The sequence below is a fragment of the Procambarus clarkii genome, chromosome 33, assembly GCF_040958095.1.
Source record: "Procambarus clarkii isolate CNS0578487 chromosome 33, FALCON_Pclarkii_2.0, whole genome shotgun sequence".
In the NCBI taxonomy this organism is placed as follows: Eukaryota; Metazoa; Arthropoda; class Malacostraca; order Decapoda; family Cambaridae; genus Procambarus; species Procambarus clarkii.
The window spans coordinates 42,876,785-42,892,854 of record NC_091182.1 but is presented as its reverse complement, the minus strand read 5'-3'; the positions used below and the strand labels follow the sequence as shown (position 1 = coordinate 42,892,854).

At 47.7% G+C, this 16,070-nt stretch overlaps 1 protein-coding gene across 1 annotated transcript in view; it reads left to right on the top strand.

Annotated features, from left to right (window-relative positions):
- The first annotated feature begins 7,669 nt into the window (after nucleotides 1-7,669).
- Nucleotides 7,670-16,070, top strand: part of LOC123765221 (carotenoid isomerooxygenase) — a 23,137-nt gene continuing 14,736 nt past the window's right edge. Inside the window, exons 1-4 of the mRNA XM_069335554.1 lie at nucleotides 7,670-7,832; nucleotides 10,771-11,026; nucleotides 14,145-14,289; nucleotides 15,385-15,538. Coding sequence (XP_069191655.1) covers nucleotides 7,757-7,832; nucleotides 10,771-11,026; nucleotides 14,145-14,289; nucleotides 15,385-15,538 — 631 coding nt within the window. The 5' untranslated portion in view covers nucleotides 7,670-7,756. The remainder of the gene's footprint in view (nucleotides 7,833-10,770; nucleotides 11,027-14,144; nucleotides 14,290-15,384; nucleotides 15,539-16,070) is intronic.

Here is a 16,070-nt window from a genome sequence, read left to right as displayed (position 1 = left end):
TTTTATGTTTGGGAAATTTGTGTGAAGAAGCTGGAGAGTGTGAGAGGTAAAAGTTTATGAAAGTTAAACTTCGTTTATATATATATATATATATATATATATATATATGTCGTACCTAATAGCCAGAACGCACTTCTCAGCCTACTATTCAAGGCCCGATTTGCCTAATAAGCCAAGTTTTCATAAATTCATGTTTTTTCGTCTACCTAACCTACCTAACCTAACCTAACCTAGCTTTTTTTGGCTACCTAACCTAACCTTACCTATAAATATAGGTTAGGTTAGGTAGGGTTGGTTAGGTTCGGTCATATATCTACGTTAATTTTAACTCCAATAAAAAAAAATTGACCTCATACATAGAGAAAAGGGTTGCTTTATCATTTCATAAGAAAAAAATTATAGTAAATATATTAATTCAGGAAAACTTGGCTTATTAGGCAAATCGGGCCTTGAATAGTAGGCTGAGAAGTGAGTTCTGGCTACTAGGTACGACATATATATATATATATATATATATATATATATATATATATATATATATATATATATATATATATATATATATATAGGGGGAGCCCACTCTCCCTGGGGAGGGGTCTTCCATAGATAGGATTTACAGACAGTTTAACCGTCAAAAGCGTTGTTACTACCCAACTGTGTGAGTGAGTCGGAAAATTCGTGGTAATTAGTTGAGGAATCAGTTTAGCTTAGATCACAGATAAGTCCAGCAGCTTAGGCTTAGGGAAGTGACTCATCAGTGTTGCTGATGAGTTCTTTGGGGGGATAGATGAGGCCTGAAACTTCGACGTTTAGGTCATATCTTCCTTAAAGGATGGTGCTTACACCATTTTCTCAAACGGACCAATATATGTACTTTTGTACCTAAAAACCTGTTATCACCACTATCCTTCCACCAGTCACCACCAGTCACCACCACCCCTCTACCAGTCACTACCTCCCTTCTACCAGTCACAACCACCCCTCTACCAGTCACTACCTCCCTTCTACCAGTCACCACCACCCCTCTACCAGTCACTACCTCCCTTCTACCAGTCACCACCACCCCTCTACCAGTCACTACCTCCCTTCTACCAGTCACCGCTACCACCACTCCACAAATCACCACTACCTGCCCTCCACCAGTCACCACCAGGACACACCCCCATCCTAGGACACACACACACACAGGTGGGGGCCTCGTGGCTGAATGTACAGCGCTTTGGGCTCGAAATCCTAGGGTCCGGGTTCGATCCCCCGGCGATAGCAGGAGATCTCAGAGGAAGATGGCAGGGGATGACAGGGCAGAGGATGGCAGAGAAAGAGATGCAGATTGGAACGGGAACGTCGTTCCCTCTACAAGCGAAGAAAACGAATCGCGGAACAACTTGAGAGTTGCACCCTATCTCAAGAACGGCGAAGAAGGTTAGGTAGAGAAATAGAAACAATTGAACTAAAACTACAAGAATCATACAAAACCCAGGAGAGGTTAAGAGAGTAAAAGGCCATCAGTGAAATAGAGAGAAATCCGAAATATTTTTTCTCCTATCCAAATCAATATAAAAAACCACATCTAGTATCAGGCCCCTGCGAAAGGAAGATGGAACTTTCACCGATGACAACAAAGAAATGAGCGAGCTACTGAGGAAGCAGTACGACTCTGTTTTCAGCGAGCCACTAAACACACTAAAGATTGATAACCCAAATTAATTTTTCATGGATATGATGTCAACATCAAATCATATAATCAGACGTCACCCTATCCCCCACTGGATTTTGAAGAAGGTATAAACAGTATGCCTATGCACTCTGCACCAGGCCCGGATTCTTGGAACTCCATAGTCATCAAGAACTGTAAAAAAAAATCTATCGCAGGCCCTTCACATTCATTGCAGATAAAGCCTAGATACTGGCGTTTTCCCTGACATACTAAAAACAGCAGGATAGCACCACTCCATAAAGGAGGAAATAAGGCAGAGGCAAAAAATTACAGACCGATAACACATCACACATCATAAAAATCTTTGAGAGAGTGCTAAAAAGTAAGATCACAAAATACATGAAATCACAGCATCTCCATAACCCCGGACAACATGGTTTCAGAACAGGGCGCTCTTGCCTGTCACAGTTGCTGGACCACTATGATATGGCATTAGATGCCATGGAAGACAAACAAAACGCTGATGTAATTTATACAGATTTCGCAAAAGCCTTTGACAAATGTGACCATGGTGTTATTGCACATAGCGTTCAAAAGACCTTACCTTTAAAGAACACAATAAAGTAGCCGTCACAACTACATGAAAAATGACAGGTTGGATAACAAGAACTTTTCAAACTAGAAATGCTATACCAATGATGATACTTTTCAAGACGCTAGTCCTCTCTAGAGTTGAGTACTGCTGCATAATGACAGCCCCTTTCAAAGCTGGAGAAATTGCTGACCTGGAGAGCGTGCAGAGATCCTTTACTGCTAGAATCCACTCAGTAAAACATCTAAACTACTGGGACCTACTAAAGAGCCTAAATCTGTATTCTCTTGAGCGCAGTACCTAATTGAGTACCTAAATGAGCCACAGGGACGTTAGAAAGAACTTTTTCAGCGTCAGAGTAGTTAACAGGAGGAATGCATTAGGCAGTGATGTGGTGGAGGCTGACTCCATACACAGTTTCAAATGTAGAAATGATAGAGCCAAGTAGGCTCAGAAACCTGTACACCAGTTGATTGACAGTTGAGAGGCGGGACCAAAGAGCCAGAACTCAACCACCACAAGCACAACAATGTTTAGTACACCTAGAAGAGTACACACACACACACCACTCCCGTTGTCAAAACAGGACACGTAGCGTCGCTACCACTCCCGCTGTCAACAACGGGACTACCACTCCCGCTGTCAACAACCGGACTACCACTCCCGCTGTCAACAACGGGACTACCACTCCCGCTGTCAACAACAGGACTACCACTCCCGCTGTCAACAACCGGACTACCACTCCCGCTGTCAACAACGGGACTACCACTCCCGCTGCCAACAACGGGACTACCACTCCCGCTGTCAACAACGGGACTACCACTCCCGCTGTCAACAACGGGACTACCACTCCCGCTGTCAACAACGGGACTACCACTCCCGCTGTCAACAACGGGACTACCACTCCCGCTGTCAACAACGGGACTACCACTCCCGCTGTCAACAACGGGACTACCACTCCCGCTGTCAACAACGGGACTACCACTCCCGCTGTCAACAACGGGACTACCACTCCCGCTGTCAACAACGGGACTACCACTCCCGCTGTCAACAACGGGACTACCACTCCCGCTGTCAACAACGGGACTACCACTCCCGCTGTCAACAACGGGACTACTACTCCCGCTGTCAACAACGGGACTACCACTCCCGCTGTCAACAACGGGACTACCATCCCGCTGTCAACAACTGGACTACCACTCCCGCTGTCAACAACGGGACTACCACTCCCGCTGTCAACAACCGGACTACCACTCCCGCTGTCAACAACGGGACTACCACTCCCGCTGTCAACAACGGGACTACCACTCCCGCTGTCAACAACGGGACTACCATCCCGCTGTCAACAACTGGACTACCACTCCCGCTGTCAACAACGGGACTACCACTCCCGCTGTCAACAACCGGACTACCACTCCCGCTGTCAACAACGGGACTACCACTCCCGCTGTCAACAACGGGACTACCATCCCGCTGTCAACAACTGGACTACCACTCCCGCTGTCAACAACGGGACTACCACTCCCGCTGTCAACAACGGGACTACCACTCCCGCTGTCAACAACGGGACTACCACTCCCGCTGTCAACAACGGGACTACCACTCCCGCTGTCAACAACGGGACTACCACTCCCGCTGTCAACAACGGGACTACCACTCCCGCTGTCAACAACGGGACTACCACTCCCGCTGTCAACAACGGGACTACCACTCCCGCTGTCAACAACGGGACTACCACTCCCGCTGTCAACAACGGGACTACCACTCCCGCTGTCAACAACGGGACTACCACTCCCGCTGTCAACAACGGGACTACCACTCCCGCTGTCAACAACGGGACTACCATCCCGCTGTCAACAACTGGACTACCACTCCCGCTGTCAACAACGGGACTACCACTCCCGCTGTCAACAACGGGACTACCACTCCCGCTGTCAACAACGGGACTACCACTCCCGCTGTCAACAACGGGACTACCACTCCCGCTGTCAACAACGGGACTACCACTCCCGCTGTCAACAACGGGACTACCACTCCCGCTGTCAACAACGGGACTACCACTCCCGCTGTCAACAACGGGACTACCACTCCCGCTGTCAACAACGGGACTACCACTCCCGCTGTCAACAACGGGACTACCACTCCCGCTGTCAACAACGGGACTACCACTCCCGCTGTCAACAACGGGACTACCACTCCCGCTGTCAACAACGGGACTACCACTCCCGCTGTCAACAACGGGACTACCACTCCCGCTGTCAACAACGGGACTACCACTCCCGCTGTCAACAACGGGACTACCACTCCCGCTGTCAACAACGGGACTACCACTCCCGCTGTCAACAACGGGACTACCACTCCCGCTGTCAACAACGGGACTACCACTCCCACTGTCAACAACGGGACTACCACTCCCACTGTCAACAACGGGACTACCACTCCCACTGTCAACAACGGGACTACCACTCCCGCTGTCAACAACGGGACTACCACTCCCGTTGTCCGAGGTAGGCCTAGTCTCATTTTGCGCCGCTCTTCATTATCTGGAGGAGGGCGTCTTCGCACCTCTCGATGTTTGCCGCATCATACCCATAGATCTCTGCTCTCCCTTCACACCAATTGCTTCACAATCTCTGCTTCTCCCTTCAATCCAGATTATACACCTGGACAATGTCACACCAACACTTCACCAACACCACCACAAAGGCTGGCTCCTACAGCTGGACAATGTCACACCAACACTTCACCAACACCACCACAAAGGCTGGCTCCTACACCTGGACAATGTCACACCAACACTTCACCAACACCACCACAAAGGCTGGCTCCTACAGCTGGACAATGTCACACCAACACTTCACCAACACCACCACAAAGGCAGGCTCCTACACCTGGACAATGTCACACCAACACTTCACCAACACCACCACAAAGGCTGGCTCCTACAGCTAGACAATGTCACACCAACACTTCACCAACACCACCACAAAGGCTGGGTCCTACAGCTGGACAATGTCACACCAACACTTCACCAACACCACCACAAAGGCTGGCTCCTACAGCTGGACAATGTCACACCAACACTTCACCAACACCACCACAAAGGCTGGCTCCTACAGCTAGACAATGTCACACCAACACTTCACCAACACCACCACAAAGGCTGGGTCCTACAGCTGGACAATGTCACACCAACACTTCACCAACACCACCACAAAGGCTGGCTCCTACAGCTGGACAATGTCACACCAACACTTCACCAACACCACCACAAAGGCTGGCTCCTACAGCTGGACAATGTCACACCAACACTTCACCAACACCACCACAAAGGCTGGGTCCTACAGCTGGACAATGTCACACCAACACTTCACCAACACCACCACAAAGGCTGGCTCCTACAGCTGGACAATGTCACACCAACACTTCACCAACACCACCACAAAGGCTGGCTCCTACAGCTGGACAATGTCACACCAACACTTCACCAACACCACCACAAAGGCTGGCTCCTACAGCTGGACAATGTCACACCAACACTTCACCAACACCACCAACACCAAATGGTTTATGCCTCATGAAAACAATACACAATCATAACCAACTGTCAACTGTTTTTATTGATATAAAAATTGCAATGAAGTAAATTTCAATAATTAAGGAAAGAGAATGACTATTAAAGAAAAAACTGACACAGGCCTATAAATAACTTATTTCAGTTATTGTGTGTTTGTGCGTGTATAGTTTGTTTGTGCATGATTAACTATATGATAATATTCAGTTTGGTGGACGAAGTAGAAATGTGCTTAAACTTGTAACGTAAAGTGTGTGAGTATTTAGTCCAAGACGTTAACGGGTTTGAGTTATTACAGTTAGCCTTATTGAAAAAGCTTTGGTAAGGTCACCCGGACAGACAGACAGGGAGCTGACAGCTGAGAGGAGGGGCCTGGCAGCTGAGTGGACAGCGCTTCGGATTCGTAGTCCTCAGGTTTCAGGTTCGATCCCCGGTGGAGGCGGAAACAAATGGGCAGAGTTTCTTTCACCCTGATGACCCTGTTATCAGGCAGTAAATAGGTACCTGGGAGTTAGACCGCTGCTACGGGCTGCTTTCTGGGTGTAACAAAAATGAGGCCTGGTCGAGGACCGGGCCGCAGGAGACGCTAAGCCCCCAAATCATCTCAAGATAACCTCAAGATAACAATATGAATTAACTTTTCTTGGACAGCTTGTACATATCATTAGCATCACCGAGAATTGTGGGATAAAATTCGAGGGTCCGGTTGCAAGGGGTTATGTAGTCCAGTAACCCCGGAGAAGTATAGGATTAGAGCAATTTCAAGGTGTGGTTACGGATTAAGGGGATTAGGGATAAAGCGGTCAGAGATGTGGATTAGCGACTCTGAGGCCTGTCATCACTCTTGGGAATTAATGACCATCGCCAGTTAGAACAGTCGCCACCACCCCTCCACCAGTCACCACCAACTATGAGGATGTGTTAAAGGAGCGAGGTCTCACACCCCGGAGGAAAGAAGAAACTGAGAGGGGGACATGATCACAACATACAAGGTGTAAAAGACACTGGCAAGGTGGACAAGCCTCTCTAAAGTAAGGGAAAGTAGGACAATAAGACACAAGAGGAACCTGGTCACACAAATGAGTAAAACAAGGTAAGAAAATTCTCGTGCCCTGAACGGATGGCCAAGCAGTGAAAGAACAAGTTGTGGAAGCCACCTCCATCCTCAGACTTTAAGGTCAAATTTGACAGAGAATTTGAGCGTCAAAGTAACATCATTGTCAGGCAACAGGCCGAACAAGGCTCTTAGACGGAGCATAAACAGCTGGACCTCACTTCCCCGTAGGTACTGATACATAGTACAGATATAGGTATGTACAGATAGGTAAGTACTTGACCATCACCCGTTCCAATTTATAACCTATTGGCACCTCCTCGTCCCCCCTCCCCCCCCCCCTGGGTCCAGAACCACCACAAAGCGCCAATTAAGTTGATGGCATTAACAAGCGCTCCCTCCCCCCTTCCCCCTTGCTCGAGTTACCGCTGATTAACTAAGTTGTGATGTCTGGCACCACCAAATACTTATTGTGCTGTTGTGTGGTGTGGGGGCCCTCGTCCAGGGCCTCGCTGTGTGTGGTGTGGTGTGGTGTGGGGGCCCTCGTCCAGCACCTCGCTGTGTGTGTTGTGGTGTGGGGGCCCTCGTCCAGCACCTCGCTGTGTGTGTTGTGGTGTGGGGGCCCTCGTCCAGCACCTCGCTGTGTGTGGTGTGAGGGCCCTCGTCCAGCACCTCGCTGTGTGTGGTGTGGTGTGGGGGCCCTCGTCCAGCGCCTCACCGAGGACGAGCGAGGCGAGGCACACAGTCAGGAGATAAGCTGGTGTCGACTACCATCGGGATATATAATCTTGGAGGACGCTCAGTGTGGCAGTCGGCCAGTGGCGCCCGCGCTAGCTGTCTCCTCCACCCACCGTCACCCAGCCGTCACTCACCGTCACAATGCCGTACGACTTCACTACGTGGGACAGGAACGCCCTGGAGGAGCAGCCAACACCTCTGGAGGGTACCGTGAGAGGTAAGACTGTGTACCGGGCCAGGTTACACTTGTTGACGGTACTGTGAATACTCAGCCGGGCGAATAATTCACACCACAGTTCCCAAGTGTTTATGTTCATCCCAAGTAGAGCGATGAGCTGTTTGATGTGCTAGTTGATTAACTTATTCCCAACCTGATCGGTGTCTAATGGAGGTTTACCCTCTAGCATACCTGGAGTATACCTGGAGTGGGAGTTCCACTCCACAAGCCCGGCCTGGAGCCCGGCTTGAGTAGTCAAACCTGCGGGCTGTTCACTGCCTGGGGCCCGCCAGCCCACACACACCACAGCCCGGCTGGTTTGGTGCTACTAGCAGGAGCCTGTTCACTTGTGTTCAGGGCGATGCTTCACATGCTCGCGGGGAGAGCACTGAACAGCCAGTGACCTCAGATGTTCAGTGTTCTCTGAGTCTCGTCTAATGAACATTCGTTCTTGGGTTTAATGTGACTTGTTGGCTGGTTAATTCCCGTCATTTGGGGAAGAAAATCTGTTGTTAAAGTTCCCCACTTGGTCAGTAACACAACACCTCGAGGCAGCCTATTCCACAGTCGGGTGAACCGAGGCATCAGGTGAAATAAAGTTTGGCCAACTGTTTCTATCCTGCCTAGGAATAATACTCGAGTCCCTCGATTATGTCTAGAACGTAGACCATTATGCCGCAGGATCCGATTTTGTGTAATTAACTTCCGATTTAAGGCGATTGTTCTCGATTTGTCCTTGTTGATGATGATTGTAAGATTGTCCCTGCACAGTGCTCCCTCTCTGCACAATACTCCCTCCCTCCCTGCACAATACTCCCTCCCTCCCTGCACAATACTCCCTCCCTCCCTGCACAATACTCGTGACATAACTATATTGACCAACTGTCCACACGACACCCTTTACATGTTCACCTTGGGTAGTGTTGTACACCTGCAAGTGTGTATGTCTATTGTGTCTATATTTAATATTCCAATGTATTGTTTCGAGTAATTTGAATTGCTTGTTTGAATGACACGCGAGCTGCCCATTCTGTGTGGGCGCCTCGTGCCTCAGGGCAGCCAATGTTTATTAAATTGCTATCGTATATTTTTATTAGTATTGACCCAAAACATTTGCCTATGTTCTAGTTTCTAAAATGGTGAACTCGGGTATATTTAAACTGGTTTTTAGTGCTCCGAGAGGGCATATATTGTATTATATTTGGTTGGTATTTGTTAGTTGACCTGTGGGTGTGGACTAGCCCCACATGGCTCACTAGTCTGGGAGTTGTGGTGGCTGCAACCCGTCCTCGACTCAAGTCCATTACATCCAGCGGTCGACCCCACAGACGTATTCATAAATTTTAATATGCTGTTCATTCAAAACGGGAATTTTCTCAAGTATAAATTAATATTATAATATATTAGCATATTGTGTATATATAGGCATAGGTTAGGTTAGGTTAGGTGTTTAGGTTCTGTTGGCGATTATTTGTATTTGTAGTACGTGGGTGAAGCATTTACAGCGTTGTGATTCGAACAAAATTCGTCAGTGAAGCACTTGTTCCGGATATGTTCGAACGTCAGCAGTTGTGAGTCGTGTGTAAACCGCTTTTCATTCATAAACAGGGGGTTTGGCGGGTGCATGGAATCACTTTTGGATCTTTGTTTGGAGGACGGGCTGGGTGGCTGTTGGTGAGGATTCGAACCTGCGTTCGGGAGCATCCCAGCCGCTGCCTTAATCAACTGAGCTACGACATGGAAAAAAAAAAAAGTTGAAACCGAAGTTCTACTGAACTTACTGGATCTCGCAGCCTGTTGTTGGTCTGGGGGGTTGTGGTACTCTCTTGAGCATGTAGGAATGTTTCTAGTTTGTGTGTTAAGACATTGATTATTTGTACATAACTGTGTTTCTAAGTTATCAGTGTACTTGTATATATATTGACTTGTAACTCTCTTGGTTAAGTGGCATGTTATATAGTTTCCTTGGTGGGGGACTTAGTAATTTTCTTAGACATTTGGGAGTTTTAAAAAGGCGTTTTGATTATGTCATTTGCTCTTATCACCCAGGGGTCATGACCTCTACACACACACACTCGTTACTAAAATGTGTGCATCTGTATATGTGTGAGATAGCTGAGGTGCTTCCCACACGCGTATTCAGCATACATGTATGCACCACAGGAGCCTGTGCCATTGCCCGTGCATGTATGTATGTATGCATGTATGTATGTATGAATGCATGTATTGAAAACGAACACGAAAGTGACCTTCGATCAAGTGGACCACTGCGTCGTGGATCATGTTAGCGTTATCTGGGCCACTGATTGGTTAGAGCAGCGTCTTGGTAACAAGGGATTTTATCTTGATCTATGTCCCATAAAACTTACCATCAAGCCCCTCCCCCACACAACCCCTCCCCCACACAAGCCCCTCCCCCACACAAACCCCTCCCCCACACAAACCCCTCCCCCACACAAACCCCTCCCCCACACAAGCCCCTCCCATACACAAACCCCTCCCCCACACAAACCTCTCCCCCACACAAACCTCTCCCCACACAAGCCCCTCCCCCACACAAGCCCCTCCCCCCACACAAACCCCTCCCCCACACAAACCCCTCCCCCACACAAACCCCTCCCATACACAAACCCCTCCCCCACACAAACCCCTTCCCCACACAAACCCCTCCCCCACACAAACCCCTCCCCCACACAAACCCCTCCCCCACACAAACCCCTCCCCCCCACAACCCCCTCCCCCACACAAACCTACCCATCCCACGTCCATATATTTAGTATTAATTTAAAAAAATGTGGTATTTGCTGTTAAGAGACGATTCCGACCTGTGATATTGATATATCACATATATATCACAAGTCGGATATTGTCGATATCAACAACGTGCAAGGTGTTGATGCCCTCGCCATGAATAATAGTGCCATTTACTGTGTCACAGGCACGGTGCCGGCCTGGCTGCGGGGCGCCTACCTCCTGGACGGACCCGGGCGGATGACCTACGGGGAGTACGAGTTCAACCATGTGTTCGACGGCTCGGCGCTCCTGCAGAAGTTCACCTTCGGGGAGACGGGCGTCACCTTCACCAGCAAGTTCCTCCGGAGCTACGCCTACACCACCAACCTCGAGCACCAGCAAATTGTGGTCTCTGAGTTCGGCACGACAGGGAAGTCAGTCGCCAAAAATAAGCTCAGCAAGTACGTACTTGTTCATCCCGTCCTCACACTTGGCTGTTTAGGGCAGCGGCCGTCCTCCCCAGACGCAGTCATCAACTTTAATATACTGTGTATTAAACATTCCTTTGTTCTAATTTATAAATATTATTATACAGAAAATTTATATGTATAGTTAGGCGTTGGTTGGGTTAGGTGTTTTGTTCTGTTGGTGATTATTTGTATTTAAAGTTCGTGGGTGAAGCTTTAATTGAATTGTGGTTCGAACAGAGAACGTGAGCGAAGCACTTGTTCCGGAAGTGTTAACGGACGTCATCAGTTGTGAGTCGTGTGTAAACAGCTTTTCACTCATAAACAAGGGGGTTAGGTGGCTGGATTAACGAGCTTAGATCTTTGTATGCGATGACGGTCTAAATTATGAGAAGATATGGAAGCAGTACAGTGGAATCGAACCCACATGCCTGGAATCCTCGAGCGTGAACACATTACCAACTCACTAGACCATGATGTGCCCAACCCGTCCTCGACTCAAGTCCATTACATTCAGCGGTCAACCCCACAGACGCATTCATATATTTTAACTTGCTGTTCATTCAAAACGGGAATTTTCTCAAGTATAAATTAATATTATAATACATTAGCATATTGTGTATAAATAGGCATAGGTTAGGTTAGGTGTTTAGGTTCTGTTGGCGATTATTTGTATTTGTAGTACGTGGGTGAAGCATTTATAGCGTTGTGATTCGAACAAAATTCGTCAGTGAAACACTTGTTCCGGAAGTGTTCGAACGTCAGCAGTTGTGAGTCGTGTGTAAACCGCTTTTCACTCATAAACAGGGGGTTTGGCGGGTGCATGTAATCACTTTTGGATCTTTGTTTGGAGGACGGGCTGGATGGGCCTCAAGATTTTTGGCTTGTGGGTTCAGTCCCCAGCCCGTCCTCGACTCACAGCCCGTCCTCCAAACAAAAATCCAAAAGTGATTCCATGCACCCGCCAACCCCCCCAGCTGTTTATGAATGAAAAGCGGTTTACACACGACTCACAACTGCTGACGTTCGAACATATCCGGAACAAGTGTTTCACTGACGAATTTTGTTCGAATCACAACGCTATAAATGCTTCACCCACGTACTACAAATACAAATAATCGCCAACAGAACCTAAACACCTAACCTAACCTAACTTATGCCTATATATGCACAATATGCTAATATATTATAATATTAATTTATACTTGAGAAAATTCCCGTTTTGAATGAACAGCATATTAAAATTTATGAATGCGTCTGTGGGGTCGACCGCTGGATGTAATGGAATTGAGTCGAGGACGGGTTGCGACTCAAGTCCATTCCATCCAGCGGTCGACCCCACAGACGCATTCATAAATGTTTACATGCTGTTCATTCAAAACAGGAATTTTCTCAAATATAAATTAATATTATAATATATTAGCATATTGTGCATATATAGGCATAGGTTAGGTTAGGTGTTTAGGTTCTGTTGGCGATTATTTGCATTTGTAGTACGTGGGTGAAGCATTTACAGCGTTGTGGTTCGAACAAAATTCGTCAGTGAAGCACTTGTTCCGGAAGTGTTCGAACGGCATCAGTTGTGAGTCGTTTGTAAACCGTTTTTCATTCATAAACAGCTGGGGGGTTTGGCGAGTGGATGGAATCACTTTTGGGTCTTTCTTTGGAGGACGGGCTGGGAAAGAATGGACTTGGTCTGAGGGCGGGCCGCTGTAAATGCTTCAGCCACGCACTACAAACACAAATCATCGCCAACAGAGAACCTAAACACCTAAGGGGACTTTGAGTTTGCTGTTTTCTTGTCTTTAGGGTTTGAACTGTTCCTTTGCTTAAACGCACTTCCGTGTATGAGTCTCATCATCTCATTCACTGATTCTCTTTCCATTCCAGTCTTCACTTGAACATCTGGTTGGTCCTAACCCTTCTACAGTCCTCTATTCACTCGTGCTTTTTACCCTGCTTCCTGGACTCCCTCTCCAAGTTCCACGATGTTATCGAACCCAATAAAAAGTGGTAGCTGGCTCCTAGTGGCATCTCGCTTTTATAGTTTTCTACGTAGTTTTCATTTTGGGTTAACACCAGGTCAAAGGTAGCTGGTGAGCCCTCTCCTTTTTCTTGTCTTGGTTGCTTGACACGCTGCCACTGGAAGTTTTTGTCTGTTGTGTCTACTTATCTCGCTCTGCATGTTCGGTCTCCCAAGAAAGATTTCTTCGTCATCTTTCCCATTGGTTAAAGTTTCTGAGAAGTGTGATCATTGCTCTCTCTCACTATGGCCGATTAGCTTCAGGTATGTCTCATTGCAATTGTTGTCGGATTTCTCACGAGGTCTCTGTATTCAGCGATGGTTGTAATAACCCCCGAGCACTGACTTTATAGTGCGTACTGTTGCCATACTTGGTAGTCCTGCTGGTAGGATGCCTTAAGACTACTTCCTCAAGGATCCATGTGGATGTGTGGCTCTTGTGCTGTGTTGTGGCTCTTGTGGTAACACTGTGGCTCTTGTGCTGTGTTGTGGCTCTTGTGCTGTGTTGTGGCTCTTGTGGTAACACTGTGGCTCTTGTGCTGTGTTGTGGCTCTTGTGGTAACACTGTGGCTCTTGTGCTGTGTTGTGGCTCTTGTGGTAACACTGTGGCTCTTGTGCTGTGTTGTGGCTCTTGTGCTGTGTTGTGGCTCTTGTGCTGTGTTGTGGCTCTTGTGGTAACACTGTGGCTCTTGTGCTGTGTTGTGGCTCTTGTGCTGTGTTGTGGCTCTTGTGCTGTGTTGTGGCTCTTGTGCTGTGTTGTGGTTCTCGTGTTTATATTGGTAGGGGGTACATTTTGATAACTTCATCTATTTATTTTGTTTCGGCATCAAACTTTTCTTCAAAATAATTTATACCAGAACACAAATTTAGCAAATTTCTGAAGCAAGTCGCAGGGAAAAGTCAGTTTGGGGGGGGGGAGGAAGGATCACCGAGGGTCTCAACTTGATAATTTTTTTTTATTCAGGTAAAGGTACATACATTGAGTTACATACATAATGTTAGATTTAAAGATAGAGATAGTACATACAATACCTAAAGCCACTAGTACGCATAGCGTTTCGGCACATAATCTTGTGCCTCTTGCTACAGGTTGGGCGACAAGTTCGCCTTCGACAAGATGTTCTCGGACAACGCTCCTGTCGGGGTGGTTGTCTTCGGCGGGGAGTACTACTGTATCACAGAGGCGCCCTTCCTTCACAAGATCGACCCCGTCACCCTCGACACCCTCAGTAAGGTGAGGTTAAGGCCACAAACGTGGCCTGCCATACACCCAAGTAGGCTTGGTCGGTTGACTTTTGTTCTCGACTAGAAATTTGGTTCAGTTACCATGCGGGGCACAAATGTATTGTCACGTCTCATTCTTAATGGCTCACCTAGCAGTAAATAGGCAATTGTTGTGGAGTTGCAACCTTGATAAAAGCCTTAAGTGTATAATTATATATATAATATAAGCATGACTGGTGGCAGAAAAGATTAAGACATTAACGTCCCGGAAAGATGTTGGGTGCAAAATGGCAAGATTTAGGATGAACTGACGAAGTATGAGTGTGGCAGGAGACAAAGGTGTATGAAAAACGTGACTGGAAAGTTGCCTCTTCTAAGCTTGCCGAGTAAGCCGGGCGCCTCAAACAGAAAACGGAACAGTACGTCACTTTTGTGAGTCGATTTCATTTCAAATTACGTACAAATTTGGCCATAGTGCGCATACGAGCCAAAAGTGACGTTATTTTTAAGAGGACGGGTTGCTGACAGTGATCGAGTGAGCAAGTCGAGAGAGGTGAGGCGAGTGTAAACAGCAGGAGAGGTGGTCTATGGAACATGGGTGAGTGGCAGCTGTTTGTGAAAAGAGAGAGAGAGAGAGAGAGAGAGAGAGAGAGAGAGAGAGAGAGAGAGAGAGAGAGAGAGTGGGATCAGTGTTTTGTTTGTATGAGAGAACTCATGAGAATTTTTCACAAGGTCGTATGAAGCTGTGTATCTTATGTATGATTTGCTGAGTGTGGTTGTTGGTGCTGGTATGCTCAGCGATGCTAAGTTGTGGTGGTGGTGCTGATTCAGCACCACTTGACAAGGTGTCCAGGACTTGACAAGGAAGGTCCAGGACTTGACAAAGGGTCCAGGACTTGACAAAGGGTCCAGGACTTGACAAGGGGGGTCCAGAACGTGACAAGGGGGTCCAGAACTTGACAAGGGGTCCAGGACGTCACCACTCTTCACATGTGACTGAAGAGTTATATAATTTTGCGCCATGTTATGGAACATATTGTGTGCAGTGGCGCCACTTGGTGAAGGTGGTGTGCGTGGTAACTAACATGTGATGGTGGTGGTGCAGGTGGACCTCCACAAGGAGCTGGGGATCAACTCACACTGCCCCAACCCTCGCCGGCTGGCCGACGGCACCACCTTCAACATCCTACACGGCGTCGGCGCCACGGGGCCCAAGTACGACATCGTCGCCTTCCCTGCCTCCCCCGGAGACGGCAAGAGTGAGTACTAGGCCAACTTCGCTTTGTCATGGCCAGGATTCATAAAGCATTTACACAATCTCTTGCGAAACATGTACATCTTTCGTAAATCATGGCGGCTTTGTTATATGAATATATTAAATTGAAGCCATGCAGTGGGTTCGAACTCGCTTCTCTGGACTTTCCAGGCACACACGTACTACCGACTGAACCATAATGAGCTCTGATATATATCAATCGGAGGTACAATCTGGCCTGAGTGGAATTCGGAAGTTCCTTGCCTACCTTGAGGTTACCTTGAGGTGCTTCCGGGGTTTATCGTCCCCGCGGCCCGGTCGTCGACCAGGCCTCCTGGTCCGCTTCCACAATTCACGCAAGTATGGTACCATGTACCTTAGCACGTGTGGTTGATATCCTTCTTAATCTCATCGTGGTTCAGTAGGTGCTGTGTGCGCCTGAGGAGTCCAGGAACCAGATTCACGAAAGCACTTACGCAAGCACTTACGAACCTGTACATCTTTTCTCAATCTTTGGCGGCTTTGTTTCCAATTAT